The sequence below is a fragment of the Salvelinus fontinalis genome, chromosome 33 (assembly GCF_029448725.1).
Source record: "Salvelinus fontinalis isolate EN_2023a chromosome 33, ASM2944872v1, whole genome shotgun sequence".
Taxonomy (NCBI): Eukaryota; Metazoa; Chordata; class Actinopteri; order Salmoniformes; family Salmonidae; genus Salvelinus; species Salvelinus fontinalis.
In genome coordinates this window covers 987,113-1,003,780 of record NC_074697.1, presented here as the reverse complement: position 1 = coordinate 1,003,780, position 16,668 = coordinate 987,113, and the positions used below count along the sequence as shown (strand labels likewise).

General features: G+C 38.2%; 1 protein-coding gene across 4 annotated transcripts in view; it reads right to left on the bottom strand.

Annotated features, from left to right (window-relative positions):
* Positions 1-2,977: 2,977 nt before the first annotated feature.
* The window catches only part of LOC129831624 (contactin-5-like), an 804,231-nt gene continuing 790,540 nt past the window's right edge, over positions 2,978-16,668 (bottom strand). For all 4 annotated transcript variants that reach the window (XM_055894962.1, XM_055894963.1, XM_055894964.1 and 1 more), the window contains one exon: positions 2,978-4,423. In XM_055894962.1, coding sequence (XP_055750937.1) covers positions 4,311-4,423 — 113 coding nt within the window. In that variant the 3' untranslated portion in view covers positions 2,978-4,310. The remainder of the gene's footprint in view (positions 4,424-16,668) is intronic.

The window sequence follows — 16,668 nt, the reverse complement described above, 5'->3', positions numbered from 1 at the left end:
ACGTACCTAATATTTGGCGAAGCTCCTTTTGGTCTCATTCTCATTAGAACATGTTAGGAGAAAACGTGGACTCAGATTTCTGCAATTGTTCTGAATTCTGCAAAAGACATTGTTTTTCTAAGTTGTCACCCAAATGTTTATCACTGTGCATTCAAACATTTAAAAGCATATCAAAGTTCAAATTGGAATACGATGTCAGATAAATTGCGTTTGGAAAGTATTCAGACCCCTTGACCTTTTTCACATTTTGTTATGCTACAGCCTTATTCTAAAATGGATTTGTTTTTTCCCCTCAATCGTCAGGTCTAAACCATAATGACAAAGCAGAAACATATTTTTTAAACGTTTGCAAATTTATTAAAAATACAAAACTGAAATATCACATTTACATAAGAATTCAGACCCTTTACTCAGTACTTTGTTGAAGCACCTTTGGCAGTAATTACAGCCTCAAGTCTTCTTGGGTATGATGCTACAAGCTTGGCACACCTGTATTTGGGGAGTTTCTCCCATTGTTCTTTGCAGATTCTCTCAAGCTCTGTCAGGTTGGATGGGGAGCGTCGATGCACAGCTATTTTCAGGTCTCTCCAAAGCTGTTGGATCGGGTTCAAGTCCGGGCTTTGGCTAGGCAACTCAAGGACATTCAGACACTTGTCCGGAAGTTGTCTTGGCTGTGTGCTTAGGGTCGTTGTCCTGTTGGAAGGTGAACCTTCATCCCAGTCTGAGATCCTGAGCATTCTGTACAGGTTTTCATCAAGGATCTCTCTCTGTACTTTGCTTGATTTATCTTTACTTTGATCCTGACTAGTCTACTAGACAGACTCAAACAACCATATAGACTCAGCTAAGCAGACAGACTAAAACAACCAGCAAAGCAGACAGACTAAAACAACCAGCAAAGCAGACAGACTAAAACAACCAGCAAAGCAGACAGACTAAAACAACCAGCAAAGCAGACAGACTAAAACAACCAGCAAAGCAGACAGACTAAAACAACCAGCAAAGTAGACAGACTAAAACAACCAGCAAAGCAGACAGACTAAAACAACCAGCAAAGCAGACAGACTAAAACAACCAGCAAAGTAGACAGACTAAAACAACCAGCAAAGCAGACAGACTAAAACAACCAGCAAAGTAGACAGACTAAAACAACCAGCAAAGCAGACAGACTAAAACAACCAGCAAAGCAGACAGACTAAAACAACCAGCAAAGCAGACAGACTAAAACAACCAGCTAAGTAGACAGACTAAAACAACCAGCAAAGCAGACAGACTAAAACAACCAGCAAAGCAGACAGACTAAAACAACCAGCTAAGTAGACAGACTAAAACAACCAGCAAAGCAGACAGACTAAAACAACCAGCTAAGCAGACAGACTAAAACAACCAGCAAAGCAGACAGACTAAAACAACCAGCAAAGCAGACAGACTAAAACAACCAGCTAAGCAGACAGACTAAAACAACCAGCTAAGCAGACAGACTAAAACAACCAGCCAAGCAGACAGACTAAAACAACCAGCAAAGCAGACAGACTAAAACAACCAGTAAAGTAGACAGACTAAAACAACCAGCAAAGCAGACAGACTAAAACAACCATATGGCATCAGCTAAGTAGCCAGACTAAAACAACCAGCAAAGTAGCCAGACTAAAACAACCAGTCAAATTAGCCAGACTAAAACAATGATATGGCTGCAGCAAAGTAGACCGAGTTTCTCAGCACACCCCTACATTTTAGTAGAGTCGGAAAGGGACAATGCCCCTCGTTGTCAACTTCTTCCAGATTACAGTAAAGACAGACAGACAGACTAGGGCTGGGAAAGTTGATGGTATTTTATGTTTTTGAATAATACAAGTTGTAAATGTGCTTTATGAGTAGTGCATGACCCTACGGTGGCATCACATACATTGCAAGTGATTTCAATGGGTCTTTCTCCATTCTAATTGTTTTATACTGTTCAATTCAACTTCAGCCTAAAATAATTTCCTGCATTTCCATCAATTTCTGCATTTCCTGCACTCATTTGAGATCATTTACACACTGCCAGTTAGGGCTACATGATATGGGCAAAGAAATGAGGCCTTATTTTTAACCAAATGTTGCAATTGCGATTTGACTTGCGATTTAGATCAAACCACTTGGGTGAACTGTTGGAAACATGGAAATATAATGATTATTCAAATTCTATAGTTAGAATATATATAATAGTGGCCACTTTGAATACAGTGTTTGACATGACAATGAATGAAAATGCCAGGGAGGAGTCATTGTGACAGGGTAGGAACCAAAGTGATGGTCAGTGTTTCCTAGGAGACCCTATAATCATTGGCTACATTACATGTTTTTTGATGTAGCCAACATATTCATGCTTCTATTTCTCTTTGATTTATAAGATACTGTTGCACAAACAACATGCTGATATAGTTCTATACCAGCACTGGTATCAGGCTGTATTAGCTAGCTACGTTTGCTCTGACTCAGTACATGTATTAGCTAGCCAGCTAACTAGGGATTAGCATTAGCAGCAAACACAATCTAGTTAAATTGCTAAGAAACCAGCTGTTTGCAGATGTAAGAAACACAAACTAATAGTGTAGTTATAGAACACGTGGAAAGTGGAAACACCGTAGCCATCAACATTGTTGCATGTGCTGCAGACTGAACCCATGTGTCTCTTGGTCAAGCGACAACAATTGTGCTCCTAGAGTGACAAGGGGCGGGGTTAGGTCTGTTTGGAAAGCGGCATGGAGAGAGAGCGGTGAGGGATGGCTCAAGTAGCATGTAAACTATAAAAATGGACGTTACACACGGCGTATCACATTTAACAAACCAAACATTCAAATACCATTATAGAAGGTGAAGTAAAATCCCAAACCGGTCTGTGCATCAATTCCGGTATAATAAAATATGGTATACCGCCCTAAGACAGGCAACCAGTTAAACAAATATATAGTGAAGACAGATAGACAGACAACCATTTAAAAAATATACATCACATTTATTTGTACTGACACCATGAGTCTCCACAGACTCGTCAAGTCTTTGTCTAAAGATGTGTTTGGGCACTACAGGTGAGTCCAGGTGTACAGGTATACCTGCCTCACCTTACCTCTGATACATCAGCAGTCCAACACATTAATAAGCATTGATCTTTGCTATCAGAAAAACAGACACCGTGACCTAGCTGAAACACACACCACTCACTTTTTAGTTTTGTTTCTAATGGTAACACAATGTACAAAAAGCTAGTCTGGAAGTAGTAACATTTCTCGGGTAATATAAAACATGTTTATTCTTTCACTTCACTCTATATGAATAAAAAAACACTGATCTCTACTGAGCTGCTGCTTGTTAGGCAGCCAAGGACTACATGGATACAGATAACTAATGAGAAGGGAGGCAGAGGCCAGGATGAATCGGGCTGATCCCGCTTTACAGCCTTACAGACAGCGAGAACTGCCTCAACAGCAGCTTTCAGGGAATTGTTCACACTCTGTAGAGCCTCATGGCTTTGGCCGTCTGGAAGCAGTTAGATACCAGTCACCAGGCTTCTGGAAGCAGTTAGATACCAGTCACCAGGCTTCTGGAAGCAGTTAGATACCAGTCACCAGGCTTCTGGAAGCAGTTAGATACCAGTCGACAGGCAGAAAACAACCCTATAAAGTTAAAGTAAAATGCGGTCCAAATGGCGCCCTATTCCCTACGTAGTGCACTACTTTTGACCAGGGTCCATGGTACCCTATTCCCTATATAGTGCACTACTTTTGACCAGGGTCCATGGTACCCTATTCCCTATATAGTGCAATACTTTTGACCAGGCACATAGGGCACTATATAGGGCACTACTTTTGACCAGGCACATAGGGCACTATATAGTGCACTACTTTTGACCAGGCACATAGGGCACTACTTTTGACCAGGGCACATAGGGAACTATATAGGGCATAGGGTGCCATTTGGGGCAGATATTACATTATTAAACTAAGTCTTTCCACAACAGCTACAGTACAACACAAGTGATGTTTGGAAAAAAGTGCAAAAAAAAACATGTTTTCACAAATAATGTTGAGTTCAGCTCCCGAAAAATGTATACTTAAATAAAAGAGATGAATGTTATTTTTTGACCATCCATTGGTTTGTTGGTGTCAGATATGGAGGTCCTCGGCAGGCCCCAGGCCTGATTGGCTTATGGGTAAGGCCAGAGAAAACAGACAGTCTGAGGAAGGGAGGGATGGAAGAGGTTCAGTCCCTCCATGTATAGGAGGATGGCGGGACGGAGGAGTGAGGGAGGAGGTCTCTCTGTGTAGGCCTCACCAGGAAGCTGAAGGCACCAGAGGAACAGAGAGGAGCAGAGCAGTAGTCCATGTCAGGCCCCACGATAGCAGGCTGTGAACCGAACACTGGCCACTCTTCGCTCGGACACCTGGGTTAGAGGGATGGAGGGGTGTAGGGACGGGGAGACGAGGGGGATGGGGAGAATGAATTAGTGGGGAGACAGGGATGGGGGGAATTGGGGTAGACAGAGGGAAGGGAAGGACAGGGGTAGACAGAGGGAAGGAGGTATGGAAGACAGGGGTGGAGGGATGGGGAGACGGGGATGGGGGTAGACAGGGAGACGGGGATGGGGATAGACATGGGAATATATGGATGGGGTAGACGGGGGATTGGGGGGGGTGGGGGTAGACAGGGGGGAGAGAACATCTAGTCATTAGAGAGTCCATACCAGGGTTGGGGAGCAACAGACAACATGTAGGGTAAATTCAATTTCAATTCCAGTCAATTCAGAAAATAACCAAAATTCCAATTCCAAAAATGTTTCATTAAAAAGCATTGAAGAGAAATGGAATTGGAATGTCAGTGTACTTTCTGAACTGACTGGAATTTAAATGGAATTGACTCCAACCCTGATCCAAATTGGAGATTTCTCCGATTCACTATAATGCCATCTGTGAAGTAAAATGATATGTACCAAGTTTCATGATTTTATGAAAAATGTAACAATTAGACCTACAATTTGCACATCAAGCTTGGACTAACAGTATTACAGAGCTGCAGTATATTGAGTTTGACTAATTAGACAGCAGCCTAATTAGACAGCAGACTAATTAGACAGCAGACTAATTAGAAAATAGACTAGACAGCAAACTAATTAGACAGCAGACTAATTAGAAAATAGACTAGACAGCAGACTAATTAGACAGCAGACTATTTAGACAGCAGACTATTTAGACAGCAGACTAATTAGACAGCAGACTAATTAGAAAATAGACTAGACAGCAGATTAATTAGACAGCAGACAAATTAGACAGCAGACAAATTAGACAGCAGACTAATTAGACCTTGACTAATTAGACAGCAGACTAATTAGAAAATAGACTAGACAGCAGAGTAATTAGACAGCAGACTATTTAGACCACAGACTAGTTAGACCTTGACTAATTAGACAGCAGACTAATTAGACCTTGACTAATTAGACAGCAGACTAATTAGACAGCAGACTAATTAGACAGCAGACTAATTAGACAGCAGACTATTTAGACAGCAGACTATTTAGACAGCAGACTATTTAGACAGCAGACTATTTAGACCACAGACTAGTTAGACCTTGACTAATTAGACCTTGACTAATTAGACAGCAGACTAGTTAGACCTTGACTAATTAGACCTTGACTAATTAGACAGCAGACTATTTAGACAGCAGACTATTTAGACAGCAGACTAGTTAGACAGCAGACTATTTAGACAGCAGACTATTTAGACAGCAGACTATTTAGACAGCAGACTATTTAGACAGCAGACTAATTAGACAGCAGACTAATTAGACAGCAGACTAATTAGACAGCAGACTATTTAGACCACAGACTAATTAGACCTTGACTAATTAGAAAGCAGACTAGTTAGACCTTGACTAATTAGACCTTGACTAATTAGACCTTGACTAATTAGACAGCAGACTATTTAGACAGCAGACTAATTAGACAGCAGACTATTTAGACCACAGACTAATTAGACCTTGACTAATTAGACTGCAGACTAGTTAGACCTTGACTAATTAGACCTTGACTAATTAGACCTTGACTAATTAGACCTTGACTAATTAGACAGCAGACTATTTAGACAGCAGACTAATTAGACAGCAGACTATTTAGACAGCAGACTATTTAGACAGCAGACTATTTAGACAGCAGACTAATTAGACAGCAGACTAATTAGACAGCAGACTAATTAGACAGCAGACTAATTAGACAGCAGACTAATTAGACAGCAGACTATTTAGACAGCAGACTAATTAGACAGCAGACTATTTAGACAACAGACTAATTAGACAGCAGACTAATTAGACAGCAGACTATTTAGACAGCAGACTATTTAGACAGCAGACTATTTAGACAGCAGACTAATTAGACAGCAGACTAATTAGACAGCAGACTAATTAGACAGCAGACTAATTAGACAGCAGACTAATTAGACAGCAAACTAATTAGACAGCAGACTATTTAGACAGCAGACTATTTAGACAGCAGACTATTTAGACAGCAGACTATTTAGACAGCAGACTAATTAGACAGCAGACTAATTAGACAGCACACTATTTAGACAGCAGACTATTTAGACAGCAGACTATTTAGACAGCAGACTAATTAGAAAATAGACTAGACAGCAGACTAATTAGAAAATAGACTAGACAGCAGACTATTTAGACAGCAGACTATTTAGACAGCAGACTAATTAGAAAATAGACTAGACAGCAGACTATTTAGACAGCAGACTAATTAGAAAATAGACTAGACAGCAGACTATTTAGACAGCAGACTATTTAGACAGCAGACTATTTAGAAAATAGACTAGACAGCAGACTATTTAGACAGCAGACCAGACAGCAGACTAATTAGACAGCAGACTATTTAGACAGCAGACTATTTAGACAGCAGACTATTTAGACAGCAGACTATTTAGACAGCAGACTATTTAGACAGCAGACTAATTAGACAGCAGACTAATTAGACAGCAGACTAATTAGACAGCAGACTATTTAGACAGCAGACTATTTAGACAGCAGACTATTTAGACAGCAGACTAATTAGACAGCAGACTAATTAGACAGCAGACTAATTAGACAGCAGACTATTTAGACAGCAGACTAATTAGACAGCAGACTAATTAGACAGCAGACTATTTAGAAAATAGACTAGACAGCAGACTATTTAGACAGCAGACTATTTAGACAGCAGACTATTTAGAAAATAGACTAGACAGCAGACTAGTTAGACAGCAGACTATTTAGACAGCAGACTAATTAGACAGCAGACTATTTAGACAGCAGACTATTTAGACAGCAGACTATTTAGACAGCAGACTATTTAGACAGCAGACTATTTAGACAGCAGACTAATTAGACAGCAGACTAATTAGACAGCAGACTATTTAGAAAATAGACTAGACAGCAGACTATTTAGACAGCAGACTAATTAGACAGCAGACTATTTAGACAGCAGACTATTTAGACAGCAGACTATTTAGACAGCAGACTAATTAGACAGCAGACTATTTAGACAGCAGACTAATTAGACAGCAGACTATTTAGACAGCAGACTAATTAGACAGCAGACTATTTAGACAGCAGACTAATTAGACAGCAGACTAATTAGACAGCAGACTATTTAGACAGCAGACTAATTAGACAGCAGACTATTTAGAAAATAGACTAATTAGACAGCAGACTATTTAGACAGCAGACTATTTAGACAGCAGACTATTTAGACAGCAGACTATTTAGACAGCAGACTATTTAGACAGCAGACTATTTAGAAAATAGACTATTTAGACAGCAGACTATTTAGACAGCAGACTATTTAGACAGCAGACTAATTAGACAGCAGACTAATTAGACAGCACACTATTTAGACAGCAGACTATTTAGACAGCAGACTATTTAGACAGCAGACTAGTTAGAAAATAGACTAGACAGCAGACTAATTAGAAAATAGACTAGACAGCAGACTATTTAGACAGCAGACTATTTAGACAGCAGACTAATTAGAAAATAGACTAGACAGCAGACTATTTAGACAGCAGACTAATTAGAAAATAGACTAGACAGCAGACTATTTAGACAGCAGACTATTTAGACAGCAGACTATTTAGAAAATAGACTAGACAGCAGACTATTTAGACAGCAGACTAATTAGACAGCAGACTAATTAGACAGCAGACTATTTAGACAGCAGACTATTTAGACAGCAGACTAATTAGACAGCAGACTATTAAGACAGCAGACTATTTAGACAGCAGACTATTTAGAAAATAGACTAGACAGCAGACTATTTAGACAGCAGACTATTTAGACAGCAGACTATTTAGAAAATAGACTAGACAGCAGACTATTTAGACAGCAGACTAATTAGACAGCAGACTAATTAGACAGCAGACTATTTAGACAGCAGACTATTTAGACAGCAGACTATTTAGACAGCAGACTATTTAGACAGCAGACTATTTAGACAGCAGACTATTTAGACAGCAGACTATTTAGACAGCAGACTATTTAGACAGCAGACTAATTAGACAGCAGACTATTTAGACAGCAGACTATTTAGACAGCAGACTATTTAGACAGCAGACTAATTAGACAGCAGACTAATTAGACAGCAGACTAATTAGACAGCAGACTATTTAGACAGCAGACTAATTAGACAGCAGACTATTTAGACAGCAGACTATTTAGACAGCAGACTATTTAGACAGCAGACTATTTAGACAGCAGACTAATTAGACAGCAGACTAATTAGACAGCAGACTATTTAGACAGCAGACTAATTAGACAGCAGACTAATTAGACAGCAGACTATTTAGACAGCAGACTAATTAGACAGCAGACTATTTAGACAGCAGACTATTTAGACAGCAGACTATTTAGACAGCAGACTATTTAGACAGCAGACTATTTAGACAGCAGACTATTTAGACAGCAGACTAATTAGACAGCAGACTAATTAGACAGCAGACTATTTAGAAAATAGACTAGACAGCAGACTATTTAGACAGCAGACTATTTAGACAGCAGACTATTTAGAAAATAGACTAGACAGCAGACTAGTTAGACAGCAGACTAGTTAGACAGCAGACTAATTAGACAGCAGACTATTTAGACAGCAGACTATTTAGACAGCAGACTATTTAGACAGCAGACTATTTAGACAGCAGACTATTTAGACAGCAGACTATTTAGACAGCAGACTATTTAGACAGCAGACTAATTAGACAGCAGACTAATTAGACAGCAGACTATTTAGACAGCAGACTATTTAGACAGCAGACTATTTAGACAGCAGACTAATTAGACAGCAGATTATTTAGACAGCAGACTATTTAGACAGCAGACTATTTAGACAGCAGACTATTTAGACAGCAGACTATTTAGACAGCAGACTAATTAGACAGCAGACTAATTAGACAGCAGACTATTTAGAAAATAGACTAGACAGCAGACTATTTAGACAGCAGACTATTTAGACAGCAGACTATTTAGAAAATAGACTAGACAGCAGACTAGTTAGACAGCAGACTATTTAGACAGCAGACTATTTAGACAGCAGACTATTTAGACAGCAGACTATTTAGACAGCAGACTATTTAGACAGCAGACTATTTAGACAGCAGACTAATTAGACAGCAGACTAATTAGACAGCAGACTATTTAGAAAATAAACTAGACAGCAGACTATTTAGACAGCAGACTAATTAGACAGCAGACTATTTAGACAGCAGACTATTTAGACAGCAGACTATTTAGACAGCAGACTAATTAGACAGCAGACTATTTAGACAGCAGACTAATTAGACAGCAGACTATTTAGACAGCAGACTAATTAGACAGCAGACTATTTAGACAGCAGACTAATTAGACAGCAGACTATTTAGACAGCAGACTAATTAGACAGCAGACTATTTAGAAAATAGACTAATTAGACAGCAGACTATTTAGACAGCAGACTATTTAGACAGCAGACTATTTAGACAGCAGACTATTTAGAAAATAGACTATTTAGACAGCAGACTATTTAGACAGCAGACTATTTAGACAGCAGACTAATTAGACAGCAGACTATTTAGACAGCAGACTATTTAGACAGCAGACTATTTAGACAGCAGACTATTTAGACAGCAGACTATTTAGACAACAGACTATTTAGAAAATAGACTATTTAGACAGCAGACTATTTAGACAGCAGACTATTTAGACAGCAGACTAATTAGACAGCAGACTATTTAGAAAATAGACTAATTAGACAGCAGACTAATTAGACAGCAGACTATTTAGACAGCAGACTAATTAGACAGCAGACTATTTAGACAGCAGACTATTTAGACAGCAGACTATTTAGACAGCAGACTATTTAGACAGCAGACTATTTAGACAGCAGACTATTTAGACAGCAGACTATTTAGACAGCAGACTATTTAGACAGCAGACTAATTAGACAGCAGATTATTTAGACAGCAGACTATTTAGACAGCAGACTAATTAGAAAATAGACTAGTCAGCAGACTAATTAGAGAATAGACTAGACAGCAGACTATTTAGACAGCAGACTATTTAGACAGCAGACTAGTTAGACAGCAGACTATTTAGACAGCAGACTAATTAGAAAATAGACTAGCCAGCAGACTAATTAGAGAATAGACTAGACAGCAGACTATTTAGACAGCAGACTAGTTAGACAGCAGACTATTTAGACAGCAGACTAATTAGAAAATAGACTAGTCAGCAGACTATTTAGACAGCAGACTACTTAGACAGCAGACTATTTAGACAGCAGACTATTTAGACAGCAGACTATTTAGACAGCAGACTAATTAGACAGCAGACTAATTAGACAGCAGACTAATTAGACAGCAGACTAATTAGACAGCAGACTAATTAGACAGCAAACTAATTAGACAGCAGACTATTTAGACAGCAGACTATTTAGACAGCAGACTATTTAGACAGCAGACTAATTAGACAGCAGACTATTTAGACAGCAGACTATTTAGACAGCAGACTATTTAGACAGCAGACTAATTAGACAGCAGACTAATTAGACAGCAGACTATTTAGACAGCAGACTAATTAGACAGCAGACTATTTAGACAGCAGACTATTTAGACAGCAGACTATTTAGACAGCAGACTAATTAGACAGCAGACTATTTAGACAGCAGACTAATTAGACAGCAGACTAATTAGACAGCAGACTATTTAGACAGCAGACTAATTAGACAGCAGACTATTTAGACAGCAGACTATTTAGACAGCAGACTATTTAGACAGCAGACTATTTAGACAGCAGACTATTTAGACAGCAGACTATTTAGACAGCAGACTAATTAGACAGCAGACTAATTAGACAGCAGACTATTTAGAAAATAGACTAGACAGCAGACTATTTAGACAGCAGACTATTTAGACAGCAGACTATTTAGAAAATAGACTAGACAGCAGACTAGTTAGACAGCAGACTAGTTAGACAGCAGACTAATTAGACAGCAGACTATTTAGACAGCAGACTATTTAGACAGCAGACTATTTAGACAGCAGACTATTTAGACAGCAGACTATTTAGACAGCAGACTATTTAGACAGCAGACTAATTAGACAGCAGACTAATTAGACAGCAGACTATTTAGACAGCAGACTATTTAGACAGCAGACTATTTAGACAGCAGACTAATTAGACAGCAGATTATTTAGACAGCAGACTATTTAGACAGCAGACTATTTAGACAGCAGACTATTTAGACAGCAGACTATTTAGACAGCAGACTAATTAGACAGCAGACTAATTAGACAGCAGACTATTTAGAAAATAGACTAGACAGCAGACTATTTAGACAGCAGACTATTTAGACAGCAGACTATTTAGAAAATAGACTAGACAGCAGACTATTTAGACAGCAGACTATTTAGACAGCAGACTATTTAGACAGCAGACTATTTAGACAGCAGACTATTTAGACAGCAGACTATTTAGACAGCAGACTATTTAGACAGCAGACTAATTAGACAGCAGACTAATTAGACAGCAGACTAATTAGACAGCAGACTATTTAGAAAATAAACTAGACAGCAGACTATTTAGACAGCAGACTAATTAGACAGCAGACTATTTAGACAGCAGACTATTTAGACAGCAGACTATTTAGACAGCAGACTAATTAGACAGCAGACTATTTAGACAGCAGACTAATTAGACAGCAGACTATTTAGACAGCAGACTAATTAGACAGCAGACTATTTAGACAGCAGACTAATTAGACAGCAGACTATTTAGACAGCAGACTAATTAGACAGCAGACTATTTAGACAGCAGACTATTTAGACAGCAGACTATTTAGACAGCAGACTATTTAGACAGCAGACTATTTAGACAGCAGACTATTTAGAAAATAGACTATTTAGACAGCAGACTATTTAGACAGCAGACTATTTAGACAGCAGACTAATTAGACAGCAGACTATTTAGACAGCAGACTATTTAGACAGCAGACTATTTAGACAGCAGACTATTTAGACAGCAGACTATTTAGACAACAGACTATTTAGAAAATAGACTATTTAGACAGCAGACTATTTAGACAGCAGACTATTTAGACAGCAGACTAATTAGACAGCAGACTATTTAGAAAATAGACTAATTAGACAGCAGACTAATTAGACAGCAGACTATTTAGACAGCAGACTATTTAGACAGCAGACTATTTAGACAGCAGACTATTTAGACAGCAGACTATTTAGACAGCAGACTATTTAGACAGCAGACTATTTAGACAGCAGACTATTTAGACAGCAGACTATTTAGACAGCAGACTATTTAGACAGCAGACTAATTAGACAGCAGATTATTTAGACAGCAGACTATTTAGACAGCAGACTAATTAGAAAATAGACTAGTCAGCAGACTAATTAGAGAATAGACTAGACAGCAGACTATTTAGACAGCAGACTATTTAGACAGCAGACTAGTTAGACAGCAGACTATTTAGACAGCAGACTAATTAGAAAATAGACTAGTCAGCAGACTAATTAGAGAATAGACTAGACAGCAGACTATTTAGACAGCAGACTAGTTAGACAGCAGACTATTTAGACAGCAGACTAATTAGAAAATAGACTAGTCAGCAGACTATTTAGACAGCAGACTACTTAGACAGCAGACTATTTAGACAGCAGACTATTTAGACAGCAGACTATTTAGACAGCAGACTAATTAGACAGCAGACTAATTAGACAGCAGACTAATTAGACAGCAGACTAATTAGACAGCAGACTAATTAGACAGCAAACTAATTAGACAGCAGACTATTTAGACAGCAGACTATTTAGACAGCAGACTATTTAGACAGCAGACTATTTAGACAGCAGACTATTTAGACAGCAGACTAATTAGAAAATAGACTAGACAGCAGACTAATTAGAAAATAGACTAGACAGCAGACTATTTAGACAGCAGACTATTTAGACAGCAGACTAATTAGAAAATAGACTAGACAGCAGACTATTTAGACAGCAGACTAATTAGAAAATAGACTAGACAGCAGACTATTTAGACAGCAGACTATTTAGACAGCAGACTATTTAGAAAATAGACTAGACAGCAGACTATTTAGACAGCAGACTAATTAGACAGCAGACTAATTAGACAGCAGACTATTTAGACAGCAGACTATTAAGACAGCAGACTATTTAGACAACAGACTATTTAGACAGCAGACTATTTAGACAGCAGACTATTTAGACAGCAGACTATTTAGACAGCAGACTAATTAGACAGCAGACTATTTAGACAGCAGACTATTTAGACAGCAGACTATTTAGACAGCAGACTAATTAGACAGCAGACTAATTAGACAGCAGACTATTTAGACAGCAGACTAATTAGACAGCAGACTATTTAGACAGCAGACTATTTAGACAGCAGACTATTTAGACAGCAGACTAATTAGACAGCAGACTAATTAGACAGCAGACTATTTAGACAGCAGACTAATTAGACAGCAGACTAATTAGACAGCAGACTATTTAGACAGCAGACTAATTAGACAGCAGACTATTTAGACAGCAGACTATTTAGACAGCAGACTATTTAGACAGCAGACTATTTAGACAGCAGACTATTTAGACAGCAGACTAATTAGACAGCAGACTAATTAGACAGCAGACTATTTAGAAAATAGACTAGACAGCAGACTATTTAGACAGCAGACTATTTAGACAGCAGACTATTTAGAAAATAGACTAGACAGCAGACTAGTTAGACAGCAGACTAGTTAGACAGCAGACTAATTAGACAGCAGACTATTTAGACAGCAGACTATTTAGACAGCAGACTATTTAGACAGCAGACTATTTAGACAGCAGACTATTTAGACAGCAGACTAATTAGACAGCAGACTAATTAGACAGCAGACTATTTAGACAGCAGACTATTTAGACAGCAGACTATTTAGACAGCAGACTAATTAGACAGCAGACTATTTAGACAGCAGACTATTTAGACAGCAGACTATTTAGACAGCAGACTATTTAGACAGCAGACTATTTAGACAGCAGACTAATTAGACAGCAGACTAATTAGACAGCAGACTATTTAGAAAATAGACTAGACAGCAGACTATTTAGACAGCAGACTATTTAGACAGCAGACTATTTAGAAAATAGACTAGACAGCAGACTAGTTAGACAGCAGACTATTTAGACAGCAGACTAATTAGACAGCAGACTATTTAGACAGCAGACTATTTAGACAGCAGACTATTTAGACAGCAGACTATTTAGACAGCAGACTATTTAGACAGCAGACTATTTAGACAGCAGACTATTTAGAAAATAGACTAGACAGCAGACTATTTAGACAGCAGACTAATTAGACAGCAGACTAATTAGACAGCAGACTATTTAGACAGCAGACTATTTAGACAGCAGACTATTTAGACAGCAGACTATTTAGACAGCAGACTAATTAGACAGCAGACTATTTAGACAGCAGACTAATTAGACAGCAGACTATTTAGACAGCAGACTAATTAGACAGCAGACTATTTAGACAGCAGACTATTTAGACAGCAGACTATTTAGACAGCAGACTATTTAGACAGCAGACTAATTAGACAGCAGACTATTTAAAAAATAGACTAATTAGACAGCAGACTATTTAGACAGCAGACTATTTAGACAGCAGACTATTTAGACAGCAGACTATTTAGAAAATAGACTATTTAGACAGCAGACTATTTAGACAGCAGACTATTTAGACAGCAGACTAATTAGACAGCAGACTATTTAGACAGCAGACTATTTAGACAGCAGACTATTTAGACAGCAGACTATTTAGACAGCAGACTATTTAGACAACAGACTATTTAGAAAATAGACTATTTAGACAGCAGACTATTTAGACAGCAGACTAATTAGACAGCAGACTATTTAGAAAATAGACTATTTAGACAGCAGACTAATTAGACAGCAGACTATTTAGACAGCAGACTATTTAGACAGCAGACTATTTAGACAGCAGACTAATTAGACAGCAGACTATTTAGACAGCAGACTATTTAGACAGCAGACTATTTAGACAGCAGACTATTTAGACAGCAGACTATTTAGACAGCAGACTAATTAGACAGCAGACTAATTAGACAGCAGACTATTTAGAAAATAGACTATTTAGACAGCAGACTAATTAGACAGCAGACTAATTAGACAGCAGACTATTTAGACAGCAGACTAATTAGACAGCAGACTATTTAGACAGCAGACTATTTAGACAGCAGACTATTTAGACAGCAGACTATTTAGACAGCAGACTATTTAGACAGCAGACTAATTAGACAGCAGACTAATTAGACAGCAGACTATTTAGAAAATAGACTAGACAGCAGACTATTTAGACAGCAGACTATTTAGACAGCAGACTATTTAGAAAATAGACTAGACAGCAGACTAGTTAGACAGCAGACTAGTTAGACAGCAGACTAATTAGACAGCAGACTATTTAGACAGCAGACTATTTAGACAGCAGACTATTTAGACAGCAGACTATTTAGACAGCAGACTATTTAGACAGCAGACTAATTAGACAGCAGACTAATTAGACAGCAGACTATTTAGACAGCAGACTATTTAGACAGCAGACTAATTAGACAGCAGACTATTTAGACAGCAGACTATTTAGACAGCAGACTATTTAGACAGCAGACTATTTAGACAGCAGACTATTTAGACAGCAGACTAATTAGACAGCAGACTAATTAGACAGCAGACTATTTAGAAAATAGACTAGACAGCAGACTATTTAGACAGCAGACTATTTAGACAGCAGACTATTTAGAAAATAGACTAGACAGCAGACTAGTTAGACAGCAGACTATTTAGACAGCAGACTAATTAGACAGCAGACCATTTAGACAGCAGACTATTTAGACAGCAGACTATTTAGACAGCAGACTATTTAGACAGCAGACTATTTAGACAGCAGACTATTTAGACAGCAGACTATTTAGACAGCAGACTATTTAGACAGCAGACTATTTAGAAAATAGACTAGACAGCAGACTATTTAGACAGCAGACTAATTAGACAGCAGACTAATTAGACAGCAGACTATTTAGACAGCAGACTATTTAGACA